The sequence below is a fragment of the Xyrauchen texanus genome, chromosome 10 (genome assembly GCF_025860055.1).
Source record: "Xyrauchen texanus isolate HMW12.3.18 chromosome 10, RBS_HiC_50CHRs, whole genome shotgun sequence".
Lineage (NCBI taxonomy): Eukaryota > Metazoa > Chordata > Actinopteri > Cypriniformes > Catostomidae > Xyrauchen > Xyrauchen texanus.
Genome location: NC_068285.1, coordinates 40,519,500 through 40,536,292, shown reverse-complemented (window position 1 = coordinate 40,536,292; position 16,793 = coordinate 40,519,500). Strand labels below are relative to the sequence as shown.

Sequence of the window (16,793 nt, the reverse complement as noted above, 5' to 3'; positions counted from 1 at the left end):
ATACGGAGTGGCCTTTCATCCTAGACTCTCTCTCGCCTTATATATAAAATAATGTTTTATCATCTTCGTTTGTTAACGAAGTTTAAGCCATTCTTGTCATTAAGCAAGTTTGAAACTTTAGTTAAAACTAAAGCTTTTGTTACTTCTCGCTTGGGTTACTGTAACTTGCTTTACGGTTGTGCCACTCATTCATCTATTTCACGCCTTCAGCTTGTTCTAAACACTGCGGCTAGGCTCCTTAAGGGCAAACTCAAATTTGAGCACATCACACCGGTCTTGATTTCATTGCACTGGTTACCTGTTAAATTTAGAATGGAATTTAAAATTGTATTGTTTGTATTTAAATCTGTCCAACTTGCTGCACCCGTACACTACGTCGAGATATCTTAGATCTGGTGAATCTGAATTGCTTTGTGTTCCCAGGTCTAAACTTAAGAATAGTGGTGATCGTGCCTTTGCTGTTATTGAACCTAAGCTATGGAACAGTCTATTCAATAGCTTAGAACTGCCTAAACCATCTTGATTTTTAAAACTAAACTTAAAACGTATCTATTTTCCTTGGCGATTAACATTCCTTGAACTTTTTAGGAACTTTTTCTTTGTAATTGTATTGTTTATTGTTATTACATGTCTTGATTGTTGTCTTTTTATATATTGTGCAGCACTTTTTTTTTAATGTGCTATATAAATAAACACTGATTGAAAATGGCACAGCCAATATCAGCACATATTCAGACCTTCTCTGCAGTTGCCTGAACATGTTGACCAACACAGAACCCATGCATGAAAATACCACCCACAGGTTTGAATATATTTGTAATGCACTGTAAAAACCATGGATTTGAGTCTAATGCGCACGCAGTTCAAAGTTAAATTGATGGAATCTCAGTTCAGTTTTTTTTTTTTTTAGCAAGGTCTATGACTCCCCCTGATGGTCGAAAAGACAAATTATGCTCTTTATCGTCACAGAAAAAGTAGTTATATCTACATGCCAAGTTTTTGATTACTTGAATAGAGTTATGAATTATGGCGTTAAATCACGAGTTTTGAAATGTTTTAATAAATTGTGAAAAAGTAAACAAAGTATACTTGCATTGATTAAATTATCCCCTATTATGTCTTGCTTGATCAGGCTAATTATTACTCTTAAGTGAATAATAAGACCTATTATTCTTGGGATTGAAGCGAAGTCAGTAAGTAGAGATGAATTAATACATGAACAAATGGTTAGTATACTTATTGTTAAATATCTTAGAATGTACTATATTCAATATAAAGCAAGCTAGTGGTCAGACATTAGCCATTGAAGTTCTCACAATTTATTCAACTAATTAAAAATCGTAATATGAAATCTTTAAGCTTAAATGTTAAATCAAATTGAACTGAATTGTCGGAAACCGTCACAGAAAAAAAATACCATTAATTTTGTTATTGTGTGCGCGTCCCAAATATCAACATCTATTCATCGTTACAAAATCTGATTTGGACATATCCGCGAACTCCAATGTTATTATCCAATCATCATCAAAGCCGTTGAACATCTGTTGCGGGTGCACAGTGACATGCGCAAGTGCTGTGGATGACGTAACTGTGGGTATATATTTGACAGCTCTCCCCGCCCCTCTACTCCCGAAACCCCCGGCTGTTAGAGCTGTGTGAGTGCGTGTGTGCTCCAGAGCTTGCCTCGGCACACATTATATATAAAAAAATAAAAAATACAAAAAAAAAATATTTTAAAACTTTTAAAAACTCCAAAAAATTATTTCCTTTATTTTCTTTTTAAATAAAAAATCGGTGAAGCGGAAGGCCGAGAAACATCGCAACAAACCCGAAGAAAATAACGGACGTCTGTGAGCTTGCGGAGGCCTATCGGTTGTGCTTGATAAGTTGGTTTCGAAATTTTTGCGTTTTAAAATTTCAGTTGCCCTTAATATTCCCGATTTTAAACGAAGAACCAAACACTTTAGTCGGTCCCGTGTCTAATTCATTTAAGCGACGGTTTTAAATGGAAAAAAATTGGTATTGAAATTAGCTTGACAGCTAACTGTTTTCTGACGTAGTTGAGTTCACGCGCTAGCGCCGCAAAACTGGTCAAAATCCTCCGCCTGCTACCGAAGAGAAAATGAACCCCAGCGCTCCTAGTTACCCCATGGCCTCACTGTATGTGGGGGACCTGCACCAGGACGTGACTGAAGCCATGCTCTACGAGAAGTTCAGCCCGGCCGGGGCCATCCTTTCCATCCGTGTGTGCAGGGACATGATCACCCGCAGGTCGCTCGGCTACGCTTATGTCAACTTTCAGCAACCTGCAGACGGTGAGTGTGCTGCATATGATGCGTTTTACAGTGATGTCATGGTGAAAATGACATTCAGTGATGCGTTTGGCTCCTGCTAGTATGCCGATACATTGCACGTATTGTTAAGCTCATAAAGTGACAAAATCCACCTTAAGCCTTGATTTATTGGGGTTATCAGTCGATTTGTGTGTATTGATCAATTGATTGATTTGAGTGAGGATTGCGTGCATGCAGCATGATGTATTATGACAGCGTCGACTTGCATGCATGTCATCGTAATTAGGGCGTGGGTGGAGCAGAGAGTGTGCAGCTGAGATAAATTATGTTATCACACCGGAAGCTGTCAAGTTTGACAGGGATGTGCCTTGATCGCACTGAATATGGTTTTTTCCATGCAATACTGTGGTAATGTCTTAAGGTCCAAGAGGCCATGGCGTGACTCTCTTTTCTCATTCAAATCCGCATTCATCTGTCATATAGGCACATTTTTGGTTCGTGTTACATCTGGCAAACCTGTAATAGCAGCATTTGGGAATGACATCCATTATTAAAATCAGTAGCTTTTAATTAATGGTGCACTCAGTACTTTTTACTCAGTTAAAAGGTTTTACTCAAGAAATGAATTTGCAATTTTGAAACTTATGTATAAAATCATTAGCACTCGCATGAGGTGAGGGCTTTAGTTATTTCAATAATCTTATAAAAGATTAATAATTTTATTCCACATGGAGAGGGTCCGCACATGGGGGCTGCCATGTTAGTATCACATGATCAGCCGAACTCTACTCACTTAATCTCAGTAACTGCCCTGTTATTGGACACTTTCCATGCATTGATTAATCATGGATTGTGAATAATGAATTTTTACAATAGCATCCGTAACTGAAAACTTGTGTTTGAATGATGCTGCATCCACACCACTAGGTGTCACTGTAAATCCAATATGAGACAAACAAAATGTTACTGCGTGCACCTTTAATTAGCTAGCAGTTCCAGGTTAAAAGATTACAACTTTTAAGAAAATAATTGGCAGTGGCCCAGTAATTTCATATCAATGCATTTCTTCCCTTTTTATTTATTTTTTGTCCAGATCTGTGAAATAAATAAAATACAGATAAAATGCAATTCACAAAATAATTACTTAAACCTTTTATTCTATCAATTTCTGAGTTCAAATCATTTTGTTTTTTCTTTTTTCTGGGGCTTAAAGTAAAAAATTTCATGTGATGTAACCATCCAGAGGTCATAAAAAAAGGAAATGTTGGGATTAGCAGTGCAGAATAATGTTTTATTCGTATTTCTAAAATAAATAAATAAAGCAGCAAAAATTATGAATATTTGAAAATGACGTGTCCACTAAATCATAGTCATGTGATACAACCATTTTGCTGTTTATGTTGAAAAAAACAAAAACGACAACAGAGGACCACTTTTGTCCCTCCTGACTGTGTAAAATAAAAAGTTATTTTGACATTTTTATGCAAAGACTCATTTTGTTCAGTTCAAGTGGTGTTGACATGAAAAAGTAGATATAAGAAAATAAGCTTATATTTGTAATCTAGTGTGCTTTTTTTTAATTACAGCTAGGAGGGGAAAAATTATAATGGTGAAAACGAAATACAATTTTAATTTGCTTAAGCAGACGTATGTTTTTATAATTTAAAGCTTCTGCATACTACAAGCCATAGCCTTAAACAAAATAAAACTGCCTATTGTATACTATCATGTAGAGTGCAGGTATTGAGGCTTTACAGCAATAAACGCAGCCGGCTTGCCGAGTTCTAGCAGCTGTTATAAATAAATGCACGCTGTAGCCTCTGTGAGCAGTAATTTCATAACTTGCCTTAGTCTTGTATTGATGATGGATGACAGAAGACTGACTGTAGAAAAACAAATTTCTCTGTGATCCTCAACTTTTTATTAGGATTTGTTCTTGCAGATTTCTTATTTCTGACTATATTATTAAGCTATTTAAGTGTGATTTGAGGCAAACCAAGTGATCACCATCCTCTGTAGCACAACAACATTCAAAGGCTCATCGTCCTCCCTCTCCCCCAGCCACTAAATGATTATTGAAATTAGGGCTGGCACCTTGTAGTCAACCAAATGTTAGTCGATGAGAAGAGTCTTGGAGGACTAAGTTTTGATTGGTCGGTTGGTCGCAGAAAATAAAACTCCACAGGATGTGGCGAAGTCATGCAGTCAGTGACGGATAGACATGATAATTTACATGGCTGGTCCATTCGGTAATTATGTCAGGCAGGATATCCAAAGTGTGGGACCATTTCGAGAGTGTAAAGTATGACCCCAAGAAGGTGACATGCTAATTCTGCAGGCAAACGTTCACCTATCATTCATCGACCTAAAACATGGCTTATCATTTGAAACAAGTAGCCTAACATTAGCCAATTAGCATGGCCTCTCACTCTATCTTTAGATAACCTAGATAAATATGCACTAATATGGTTATCCAAGTGTTCGTGGGGAGTGGGGAAGCTAAATTAGTACCCCGCTTAATGCATACTAAAATAATAACTTAATGTGCATTTCTCTCAAAATTAACAAAACGTTCAGAATAGGGATGCACCGATCCGATACTGAAGCTTTTAGACTGATCGGGTATCGGTCCGACAATTCCGATCCAAATCTGATACGGTGTGTTAGTCCTGTTCGTTACTGTCAAGCTCCAAAAAGGACAAAAGAACCATAAAAGCACCATTAAAGCAGTTCATATGACTCATGCATTTTATTCAAAGCCACATGAAGATGTGTGATAGCTCTGTGAATCACAAAAGGCTGTTTTTAATAAGTAAATATATATAATATGCACATACAGTGCCAGCATGTTCTTGAATGGTGCTGCTCTGTTTTCACACACACACTTGTGGCTATTTTTAGTCTTCACAAGTTTTAAGTTTTACTCAAGAACAGCATCTCAGATGTACTTAAATGGTTTGGTTCACTTATAAAATGCATTTAGTACAGCACCGTAGGTAAATCTTACCAGAATTTGAATAAGAAGCGAATTAAACTACTGTCAACTTGCCTTCAAACAGACACATACAGGACTTCCTGTAGAGTTTAGAATGTCGAAATAAAAGTGTGAGGGTTTAAAATGAGCTTAATAAGAACATTATACAGATAGCCTTTAATAGAGGTTTGGGAGGATGATTTAAAGAAGTGGCCTCAGGATGTATGTAGAGCTACGATTGGCACTTCATCCCTGACCTCTGTAAGGGCATTTGCTTTAACAGTGCCATCTACTGGATTCTTTAAGAACAACAGGTATTGTAATTAATGCACATCACCGTGTTGTGCTGTATTTCGGGTGATCCGATCACGTGTGGTCAGACGAGACGCATCGCTTTTGGTTGCACAAATGCATCTCCTGTGAGCACTTGTGATTTTAATTTTGTGTAAAACAATCATTAATCAATAAACCAGAAAAATGTCACAAAAGACAAAGAAGCATGGGAAAATGGTGTACCAGGTACAGCTCAAATTTCATCTACTGTAAGTGCACACGAAGACACTGAAGAAGAGCCGTAAAGATCTCTACATGTATGTGTAAGCTATTTTTCAGATCAGACTGTTATTTCTTTTTTAAAGCCATTTCACCAGAGTCATGATGGTGCTGATCACTTGTCATCAGATAATCCAAATCGCATCCTAATACCAGCTGAAAATGGGGTCTAAATGAACACTGCCTACATTAGAGAATGCTACAGAACAACTTCCGGTGAAATTTCATCCCACATACGTTTCCCCAGTAAGACCCCCAGGAATGTGGCATATGGATATTGAGACACTGTAATTCTGTACAGCGTTCCCCTACTCAGTTTTAAATGGCGCTTCGCTTCCAGGTGTGTCACACGTGCTTCTGTTCTCACGTGAACATGCCAACGTGATTACGTCACACGCACATACCGCTGCTGGCTGGAAGCGATGCTTTAAAAAGTACTTAAATATTTATATTTTTGCACCAAAAGCCATCCTGTTGCTTTACATGACATCTATGATGACTGTCTGTGATTTTTGGAGCTTCAAAAGTTAGATCACCATCCACTTGCATTTTAAGGACTTAATGAGCTGAGATATTTCTATTTTTCTTCAAATGTGTTCTGGTGAAGGAAGAAAGTCATACACACCTGGGATGGCATGGGGGTGAGTAAATAATGAGATCATTAAAACATTTCGGTGAACTATCGCATTAACACTGGTGCCGAAAAAGTACACTCTGCTTCGTCTTGCGGTGTGAAACAGGCTTTTAGTGTGAAACGGCCATGCGCAACCTTTCAAATTATCCAAATTTGTATCCATTACTGTATTTTTTCCCCCTATGTTTTAGGTAATTCACCTTTTAAATTCAGATGGTTTCATCCATTTTACTTAATGGTTGCTTTACTTAACCTGTTGATACGCAATTCCCCCGCACGCGGTGGTGAAGTCACTCTGGTTACATTTAATATATCATTTACAGTCTATAAATGTAGTTAATTTTAACAAATTATATATCTTTTTAAAGGTCTAAGGGTTCAACATTGATATCCGATCTCTGTTTCATGATAGAAATCTCCAGAAACAGCAATTTAGTTATTTGTTCCAGGAGTACAAATGAAAACCTGCAATATCAAAACTGGACTTGATACAGTGCATGGGAAAGTATTCACAGCACTTCACTTTTTCCAAATTTTGTTATGTTACAGCCTTAATTAAAAATGGATTATATTCATTATTTTCCTCAATTCTACAAACAATACCCCATAATGACAACGTGAAAAGTTTTCTTTTGAAATCTTTGCAAATTTATTAAAAATAAAAAACGAACAAAATCACATGTACATAAGTATTCACAGCCTTTGCCATGACGCGCAAAATTGAGCTCAGGTGCATCCTGTTTCCACTGATCATCCTTGATGTTTTTACAACTTGATTGGAGTCCATCTGTGGTACATTCAGTTGATTGGACATGATTTGGAAAGGCGCACACACCTGTCTATATAAAGGTCTCATAATTAACAGTGTATGTCAGAGCACAAACCAAGCCATGACGTCCAAGGAATTGTCTGTGGACCTCTGAGACAGGATTGTATCGAGGCACAGATCTGGGGAAGTGTACAGAAACATTTCTGCAGAATCGAAGGTCCCAATGAGCACAGTGACCTCCATCATCCGTATATGGAAGAAGTTTGGAACCACCGGGACTCTTCCTAGAGCTGGCCGCCTGGCCAAACTGAGCATTCGGGGGAGAAAGGCCTTAGTCAGGGAGGTGACCAAGAACCAGATGGACTCTCTTACAGAGCTCCAGCATTACTCTTTGGAGAGAGGAGAAACTTCCAGAAGAACAACCATCTCTGCAGCACTCCACCAATCAGGCCTGTATGGTTGAGTGGACGGACAGAAGCCACTCTTCAGTAAAAGGCACATGACAGCCCGCTTGGAGTTTGCCAAAAGGCACCTGAAGGACTCTGATCATGAGAAACAAAGTTCTCTGGTCTGATGAAACAAAGATTGATCTCTTTGGCCTGAATGGCAAGTGTCATGTCTGTAGGAAACCTCATCACCTGGCCAATACCATCCCTACAGTGAAGCATGGTGGTGGCAGCATCATGCTGTGGGGATGTTTTTCAGCGGCACTGGGAACTGGGAGACTAGTAAGGATCGAGGGAAAGATGAATGCAGCAATGTACAGGGACATCCTTGATGAAAACCTGCTCCAGAGCGCTCTGGACCTCAGACTGGGGCGAAGGTTCATCTTCCAACAGGACAACGACACTAAGCACAAAGCTAAGATAACAAAGGAGTGGCTACGGGAGAACTCTGTGAATGTCCTTGAGTGGCCCAGCCAGAGCCCAGACTTGAACCCGATTGAACATCTCTAGAGTGGTCTGAAAATGGCTGTGCACCGACGCTCCCCATCCAACCTGATGGAGCTTCAGAGGTCCTGCACAGAAGAATGGGAGAAACTGCCCAAAAATAGGTCTGCCAAGCTTGTAGCATCACACTCAAAAAGACTTGAGGCTGTAATTAGTGCCAAAGGTGCTTCAACAAAGTATTGAGCAAAGGCTGTAAATACTTTTTTTTTTTTTTTTTTTAAATAAATATGCAAAGATTTCAAACAAACTTCTTTAACGTTGTCATTATGGGGTTTGTTTGTAGGATTTTGAGGAAAATAATTAATTTAATCCATTTTGGAATAAGGCTGTAACATAAAATATGGACACAGTGAAGCGCTGTGAATACTTTCCGGATGCACTGTACCTTTATGAAAACGCGATCGCCAGATGAATCCAGTTGGCCACACTTCGGTCAATTGTTCATGTCAAGCATTCATTCATTCATTCATTGAAAAACATCCAATAGCACTTTTTGTCCATAAAAGTGATAAATCTGAGAAATATTGATATATATTCTCCATTGTCTACATGAGATCTCACCTGAAAGAATTACCCTTCGTCATCGTTATTCAACAATCTATGCAATCTGAGCAGCATTCATGTTGTAAAACGGTATATTATCTTCTATATTAGAGTCTCATAAACAAAATGAGCCTGTCTCAAATCTATTTTTAAAAATGTGGCGTAGTTTTATTCAGAATAGCGCAGTCAGATTTTGTGTCATCTTGAAAGGTGGAGCCTTATTTTTACGCTGTACACAGGCAGCGATTTTACAGAGAAAAAAAGCTTGCAGGAACCTCATTTTTTGTTAGATCATCCTCAAATTGAAACAAGTTCTTTAGACTTGTTTCTTTGAGAACATTGTATTTCTAGGTTGTCTTGGCACATTTATTATTGTTTTTTAGATTATAAAAACATGTTCAGCACAAAGTATTTCCATTACTATAAACTTCAGATTCTCGAACTTTAAAAAAATAACAACATATATTAATTTGGAGTTTGGGGGAAAATGCCCCTGAAATTGGCAGTAATGCCACCATTGTTCAAAATTGAGGACATAAATGTCCCTTTAATGAATTCCTTTTTTTTTTTTCACTTCACATTTTACTTCTTAATTCTAGGCCTAATCAATTATTTAGATGTAGAATTTATGAAGGATTAAATTGTTGCAAAACCTTTTTGTATTTTTTAATGGATAATTTTAAATACACAAAATATGCTATCAAAAGGTGAAAAAACAAACCAAAAAAACTGCAGATCAATTCTGTCACTTAATACCAAATATTGCCAAATATAAGTTGACCTGGCTTAGGATGTGTTTCTGTTCAGGTTGTATGAGTCATAATTACTTCTCATTTCCAGCTGAACGAGCTCTAGACACTATGAACTTCGATGTCATCAAGGGCAGACCTGTCCGCATCATGTGGTCTCAGCGTGATCCCTCTTTGAGGAAGAGCGGTGTTGGAAACATCTTTATTAAGAACCTGGATAAGTCTATCGATAACAAGGCCCTTTATGACACCTTTTCTGCCTTTGGGAACATCTTGTCTTGCAAGGTAAGACTCGGACATGTTTGTAAAGGTGGATTGCTGTGATTTGATGAACGTGTAAAATTATGCATGAATTCTATGAAATGTTGAACAGGGAGTGCATGACCTTATGCTATTGCTTCTGATGTTATTTTTCAAGGTTGTTTGTGATGAGAATGGCTCAAAGGGGTACGGCTTTGTGCATTTTGAGACCCAGGAAGCAGCTGAAAGAGCCATCGAGAAAATGAATGGCATGTTGCTGAATGACCGAAAAGTGTAAGTGTGCCTTAAACTTGAGTATTAGGTTGAATGATAAATGCTAAAAGAACTTAAAAAATTTAACGTACTTGAGAAGTGGTGTGACTAACAGACTTTATTTATGCTTGAAGTGTGGAGGGAATAGACCTAGTGTCATGCAGCAATAAAGAGGGCAAAAAATAATGCTGATGCATTTTTAATGATCTTGCTCACGATTAAAGTGTTAGTTCACCCAAAAAATCTTCCAATGCATGTGCCATCAGGCTGCTGGCTGTTTTACAGTCCAAAAGGTATATTTAGGCAGCATAAAAGTAATCCACATGACTCCAGTCGATCAATTAATATCTTCTAGCAAATCGATAGGTTGGTGTAAGAAACAAATCGATAATGTTTTGTTAACATTTTTATTGATTCTTATATATAATACAGAATATATATTTATATATATATATATATATATATATATATATATATACACACACACATACACACACACACACACACACACACACACACACACACACACACACACACACACAAACTTTTAACCCCTATTATTTCCCTTTCCCCCTCCCAAACCACAACCCTGCCCAATTTGGTTAGCCATTCTTGAAATGAGGGAGCACATTTTGACTTGCATCCTCTAATAATAATTTGTCTGCAGGGGTAGAAAGAGTACTGACAAATAATATTCAAGTAAAAGTACTGTTACATCTTAAATGTAGTATGAGTAGAGTAAAAGTACCTGTCCTAACAAGCTACTCGCGTAAAAGAGTATCTCATTTAAAAGTAGGAATGATGCTGTATGGGGGTTCAGGGGTATCTCCAGAGAGAAACTTTTGAAAATGTAAAAGTCTGAATGGACCATTTTCTATTTTCATTAAAATGAGAGACTAGGCTACAAACTAGTAATTGTTTTGTCTTTCATCCTTGTCAGAGATGATGAAATCAGAATAATTTCACAAAATAGAACAGAAATCTATTTGTTTTTATTAAAGGCTTGGAACATGCTGATTAATAAAACTTTATGGTCTAAAGGCGCTCTGGAAATCCGAAACTCATGTTTACTCGCATGTGGGGAAAGAGGAAGCGGGTGGGGACCGTGACGGGGCATCAGTGAAGTGTGTTTCAGTGCTAGAGAAAACTATTCAAGAATATTCGAGATCAGATATGATGTAACCGTTGTTTTGTCACGCTGCTCACTAGAAATGATGAGTCAGCATGATGTCTTTAAGTCCAGATGGAATCAATCTGGGACCCGGAACGTGGTGACCTGCGTAGCGGGGACTATAGCAACTTCATACAGTCTGATGCGGAAGAAATCTGCACAAAGCCACTCCCAACGCTAGGGAACCGCTTGCCCCGCGCTGCTGTCAATTTTTCAATCCAACTCGTGAGCTTATCACGATAAATATTGATATAGTTTTATCACCCAGCCCTAGCTCAAACATTAGCCGCCTGTCAATCGAAACGGCACGCAGGCGTGCTACAGATGTCAGAAAATAAAAAGTCAATCTTTTATATTTCATCTAGATCAACCAACCAGTGGTTGTCTTATTATTGTGATTGATGTAATAAACACCCCTGTTCTAGATGTAGATCATAGGCTAAGTATAGAAAATTACTCTCAACTTTATCATCAATATTGATTTTTTTTTTTTTTTTTTTTTTTTTTTTTTTCAGATAAAAGATAAAAGCATCTGCCAAATGCGTAAATGTAATACCATAGATCTGCTTTGACTTGTTTTTTTTTGCATTGCCGAATTTCAAACATTACAAGTAAACGTGCTACTAAGATGGTCAGAAAACATGGACAAGTTCTTGAAAAGAAAAAATATTGCCGATGGTTGACCTATGTGGGATAGTGGTGTGCCGTATAATTTTTATTTTTTTGTCATGAAAGTGTGCCGTGGCAGAAAAAAAGGTTGGGAAACACTGGTTAAGACAGACGGTAGGTAATTAAGGTCTCAGTTACAGAAACTTAGGACACTAAAGAGACCAAAAGAAAGCTGCCCAGGATCCCTGCTCATCTGCGTGAATGTGCCTTTGGCATGCTGTAGGAGGCATGAAGACTGCAGATGTGGCTGGGGCAATAATTTGCAATGTCTGTACTGTGAGCCGCCTACAACAGTGCAACAAGAAGGATCAGTGGCTGACCACGTTACAACACCTGCACAGTTTCGGTACATCCGTATATCACACCTGGGGGACAGGTAAAGGATGGCAACAACAACTGCACAAGTTACACCAGGAATGCACAATCCCTCCATCAGTGATCAGACTGTCCACAATGGGCTGAGAGAGGCTGGTCTGAGGGCTTGTAGGTTCAGGTACCAGATATCATCGGCAACAACAGGTCTATGGGCACAAACCCACCTTCGCTGGACCAGACAGGACTTGCAAAAAGTGCTCTTTACTGACATCTCTAATTTGAAATTTATTAAAAACTGCATTCAAGATGGAAAGTTTGATTCAGTTTCGTGAATCTGTTTAATGTGTCAATTTCAGTAAATTGTTTCGTAACTCTTACGGTTTACACCTTGTAATAAGATGCTTTCTGGGTGATCTGATCACAAGTGGTCAGCGGTAAATACAGGTATAACAGGGTCTAAAATGTTTTGTGATTGGATCACAAAAACCACATGGAGGTATTCAAAAATGCATGTGATCGCATCGCATTTGAGGTGAAAACGCTAATCTGTACTGATGCGTCCCGGACCGCAGTGAAGCACCACCCTTCACCTATCAAGCAAGAGTTTAAACCTAACTGGTTACGAGTGGTTTAAAAGGAAACAACTGTCTGATCAGAAAGAAGTTAAAGTTCTTTAGTTTTGCTGTTGTCAAAATGCAGATACACAGATGTGAAGTACGAACATCTGAAGCACCTTTAATACAGGAATCCACTAAAATAATGGAGAATTCTGCTTGAAATGTTGCGTTTGTGCTTGGATAAAATTTCAGCAGCATCTTGGAGATATGGTGCAATGTTTATTTTGCATGCTCTGTCTTTTCTGACTTTGTTGGGCTTTATTATCATGCAGTAACACACTAACATATAGTGATTGATGTCGCCATGAAGTCAGAGACCCTCCCCTTGAAACCCCAACACAAATGGTCACAGGAGATGCATTTGAGCGACCAGGTGTAAACAGTTGTGTCTCGCCTGACCACATGTGATTGAGTCACCTGAGATGCATCTTAATACCAGGAGTCTATATACCATGAAGCTCATTGAACTAGCTCGGGGTTCCAGGATTGGTTTTGAGTTGAGAGAACCAATCCAATCAAGCTTAATTGGTGCCATGATGTTGCTCATCAACTTTCTCTATGAACTCACGCTTTGATCCTGACTTTAAGATAAGTTTACGTGCTTGTGTGAATGAGTAACATTTGCAGCTAACAGCAAATCGCGTGAAACATGGAAGGTGAGAGAGTGAGCAATTCACTTCTCATGAGAGTCAGCTGGATTTACCTCTGCGACAGGCTTATCATTATGAAGGTGCTGTGTAAACAGTTTTTTCATACAAGGGATCACTACAATTATGAACAAATTAAAGACATTAACACAGCAAGAAAAAATACAGTGGGTGCTGCGAGAGGAGAAACTGCCTGAAATAAATTCTGAATGTCATAAATATAAAACAGCTGACATACTGATTCGTAAGTGAATTCATATACAGTAGGTGCACAACAAGAACACATAGGCTTATTAATTTTAAAAGCTTAAGAACTTGTTGGTAATGATCAAGACCTGGAGCTTTGTTATTTGATAGTGAGGAAAGTGCTTTTTTGTAGTCATCTGCTGTTCATGGTTTTTCTAGTGCTTCTAATTGTATTGGATATAAAGTAGATAAAACTGTTTAAAAAAAACAAAAATATTAATTTCCTTTTTCTCATTGCTGTACAAAGTTATGTAAAATTCTCAAGTCTCATTTATTTCTTGTGAATTATGGATGATTTTATTGTCTGAGTTTCTAATTGTTGATATCAGTGTTTTCTCTTTATTTCATTTGAGCAGGTTGGCAAGATTTAAAAATTGTTTTTTTTTTTTTTTCATTAAGTGTTAGTGTAACTGGTGCTTAATCAGATATGATAATTGGGTTAATTGCTGTTTCTGATATGTTTGGGATAATGGAATTGCTTGTTAAAATATTATGAAAATGTGACAAATAGAAATAGTCTCTCAAGGTGGGATTGTGTAGTCTCCAGATATCACTCAGGCCAAGCCTATTCATATATTGTTTAATATCTTCTGTGGAGTGCCAAGTTTTAATGTGATCTAAATTACTAGTTTTGTATAATGTTGTGTTAAAGTATCCTATGATGATTATTGATTGTGAGAAATCTGATATTAATGAGGAAAAAAGCTTTGCATTGTCTGTTTGGTCCATAAATAGTAGCAGTAGCCATCCAGGTCTTGACTGTTACCCACCAGCAACAACTTCTAGGCAACAATTTCACCACTGTTCTTTTAGAATTCTGTTTAATCCAAATAAGGACCCATTCTTCTGCACTAGCCATTAATGGCCTAGGCCATTTTCTCTCATTAACACAGGCATGAAAATAATCAGTTAAGCATTATCCACATGCTTAGATCTGTCATACCATCTGACATCCACCCCGACCAAACAGCCTTTATCAAAGGATGTCATCCATCGAACAATATACGTTGCTTATTTAACATCATGAACATCTGCAAACAACAAAATACCAATACAATCATCGTATCACTCCATACCAAAAAGGTCATTGATAAAGTAAACTGGCACTTCCTTTACACAACTCTGGAGAAGTTTGGGTTCGGGAAGTCATTCATAAATTGGATCAAAACATTATACAGCAAACCAATGGCATCAGTCATCACAAACAGCATCATATCACCACCATTCCAATTACAGCGATGGATCATGAGACAAGGATGTTCAATCTCTCCACTACTCTGCATTATTCATAGAGCCCTTAGCTGCCGCCGTAAGACAACATGACAACATAATAGGCTTCACATCCAAAAACACCAACCATAAAATATTAAAACTTCTTTCTCTACAAAATCCAAATAGATCACTTACAGAAGTCATTCAACTTATTACTGATTATTCTATATACAGTATATGACCATTCTATAAGATGGAAAAAATCTACAATCCTTCCAGTACATCATACATTTGAAAGGAAAAGACCACTGGACAATCCATTTACATACTTGGGCATACACAGTTCCCCCAACTTCTCAGACTAGCTTTAAAAACAACAGAAAATGACTCGCAGTGCTGGATAAACCTACAACTCATTTATAGGAGGAATAGCCACTTTCAAAATGGTCATATTGCTAAAAATGGACTACTTTTTAACAATAATCCCAATACAACCGACTAAAATATTTGTGATAAATTAGACAGCATAAAAAGCTAATTTTACTGGAAAAATAAGAAACCTAGAATTAAAATGTATACACTGCAAAAATGTAAATACCAAGGAGGACTACCAGCACTAAATTTGTATTATTGCTTTTTAGCAGCTCAACTACTGTATCTTTGCAAATGGACTAAGAATGATCAATTCTACAACCCACAGCTACAATTAGAACAAACCATATGCACTGAAATCTTTGTTTCAGACAAACCCCATCTTAGTAACTGCACAACTTATTCCAAAACACAGTTATGTGGACAACATTGACATCATAGTGGGAAATTAACAAAATAACCAGTTACTCTTGATCACCACACACCAATATGGCATAACCCAGATTTTACCATAAATAAATCAACACTTGTTAAAAAAATTGGATAGAAAAAGGTATCACACATTTACATCATCTCTACATGAATGAACATTACATTTATATAGCACTTTTCTTACACTACACTCAAAGTGCTTTACACTGTTTACAGGGGACTCTCCTCAAAATCCACCAGTGTGCAGCATCCACCTAGATGATGCGACAGCAGCCATAGTGCACCAGTATGCTCACCACTCACCAGCATTTGGTGGAGAGTAGAGAGTGAGGAGTGATAGAACCAATTAATGGATGGGGATTATTAGGAAGCCATGATTGTTAAGGGCCAATGGAGGGAATTTGGCCTGCTGGACTCCCTAATACATCTTCCAACAGCAACCTTAGTTTACCCAGGAGATCTCCCCATTCTGGTACTGACCAGACTCAGCCCTGCTTAGCTTCAGTAGGCAACCAGTCTTGAGCTATTTTTTTTTTTTTTTTTTTATCTTTAAAATGTTTCTTTAATTCATAATAAAATGTTTCATTATTCAATAAAAAATTTACAGACCAAACCGATACTTTGAACACACTTTTACATCCTAGAAAAAATTATAATTCCACATCATATATACATATATACAGTATATCTTTGAGATTTCCCTAACCCAAAGAGAGCTCTTTTTCACAAAATCTCATTTTCAACTCCAAAATCATATAATTATATAACACAAAAAATAAAATCTTCTGATTTTTACCAGTTAAAGCAGATTCCTCCTGCTTCCCCTTCATAAATAAACTGATTCCTGATTGCTTTAAATCGTTTTTATTTTTACTGCCCTCCCTTCAAAGTGTGCAAAGATCCTTCAGAGAACGACCGCAAGTCTGGCATGGTGTAAAACAAAATTAATTAGACAAAATTTAACTTTTTAACTTTTTTTCAATCAAACCAAACTAAAACATTTTCTACCACCCTTCCTCTGAATCAAACTCCACATCCCAGTTTTCTTTTAATAGTGCTTTCAAAAAATCAACTAAAGCGTCACATTCCAAAAAATCATGTAAAAAATTCTCATGACCACTGCTACAAACATCA

General features: G+C 37.5%; 1 protein-coding gene across 2 annotated transcripts in view; it reads left to right on the top strand.

The window, feature by feature from the left end:
* Positions 1-1,634: 1,634 nt before the first annotated feature.
* pabpc1b (poly A binding protein, cytoplasmic 1 b) overlaps positions 1,635-16,793 on the top strand; it is a 44,164-nt gene continuing 29,005 nt past the window's right edge. For both annotated transcript variants that reach the window (XM_052135666.1, XM_052135665.1), the window contains exons 1-3: positions 1,635-2,315; positions 9,557-9,750; positions 9,884-9,999. In XM_052135666.1, coding sequence (XP_051991626.1) covers positions 2,123-2,315; positions 9,557-9,750; positions 9,884-9,999 — 503 coding nt within the window. In that variant the 5' untranslated portion in view covers positions 1,635-2,122. The remainder of the gene's footprint in view (positions 2,316-9,556; positions 9,751-9,883; positions 10,000-16,793) is intronic.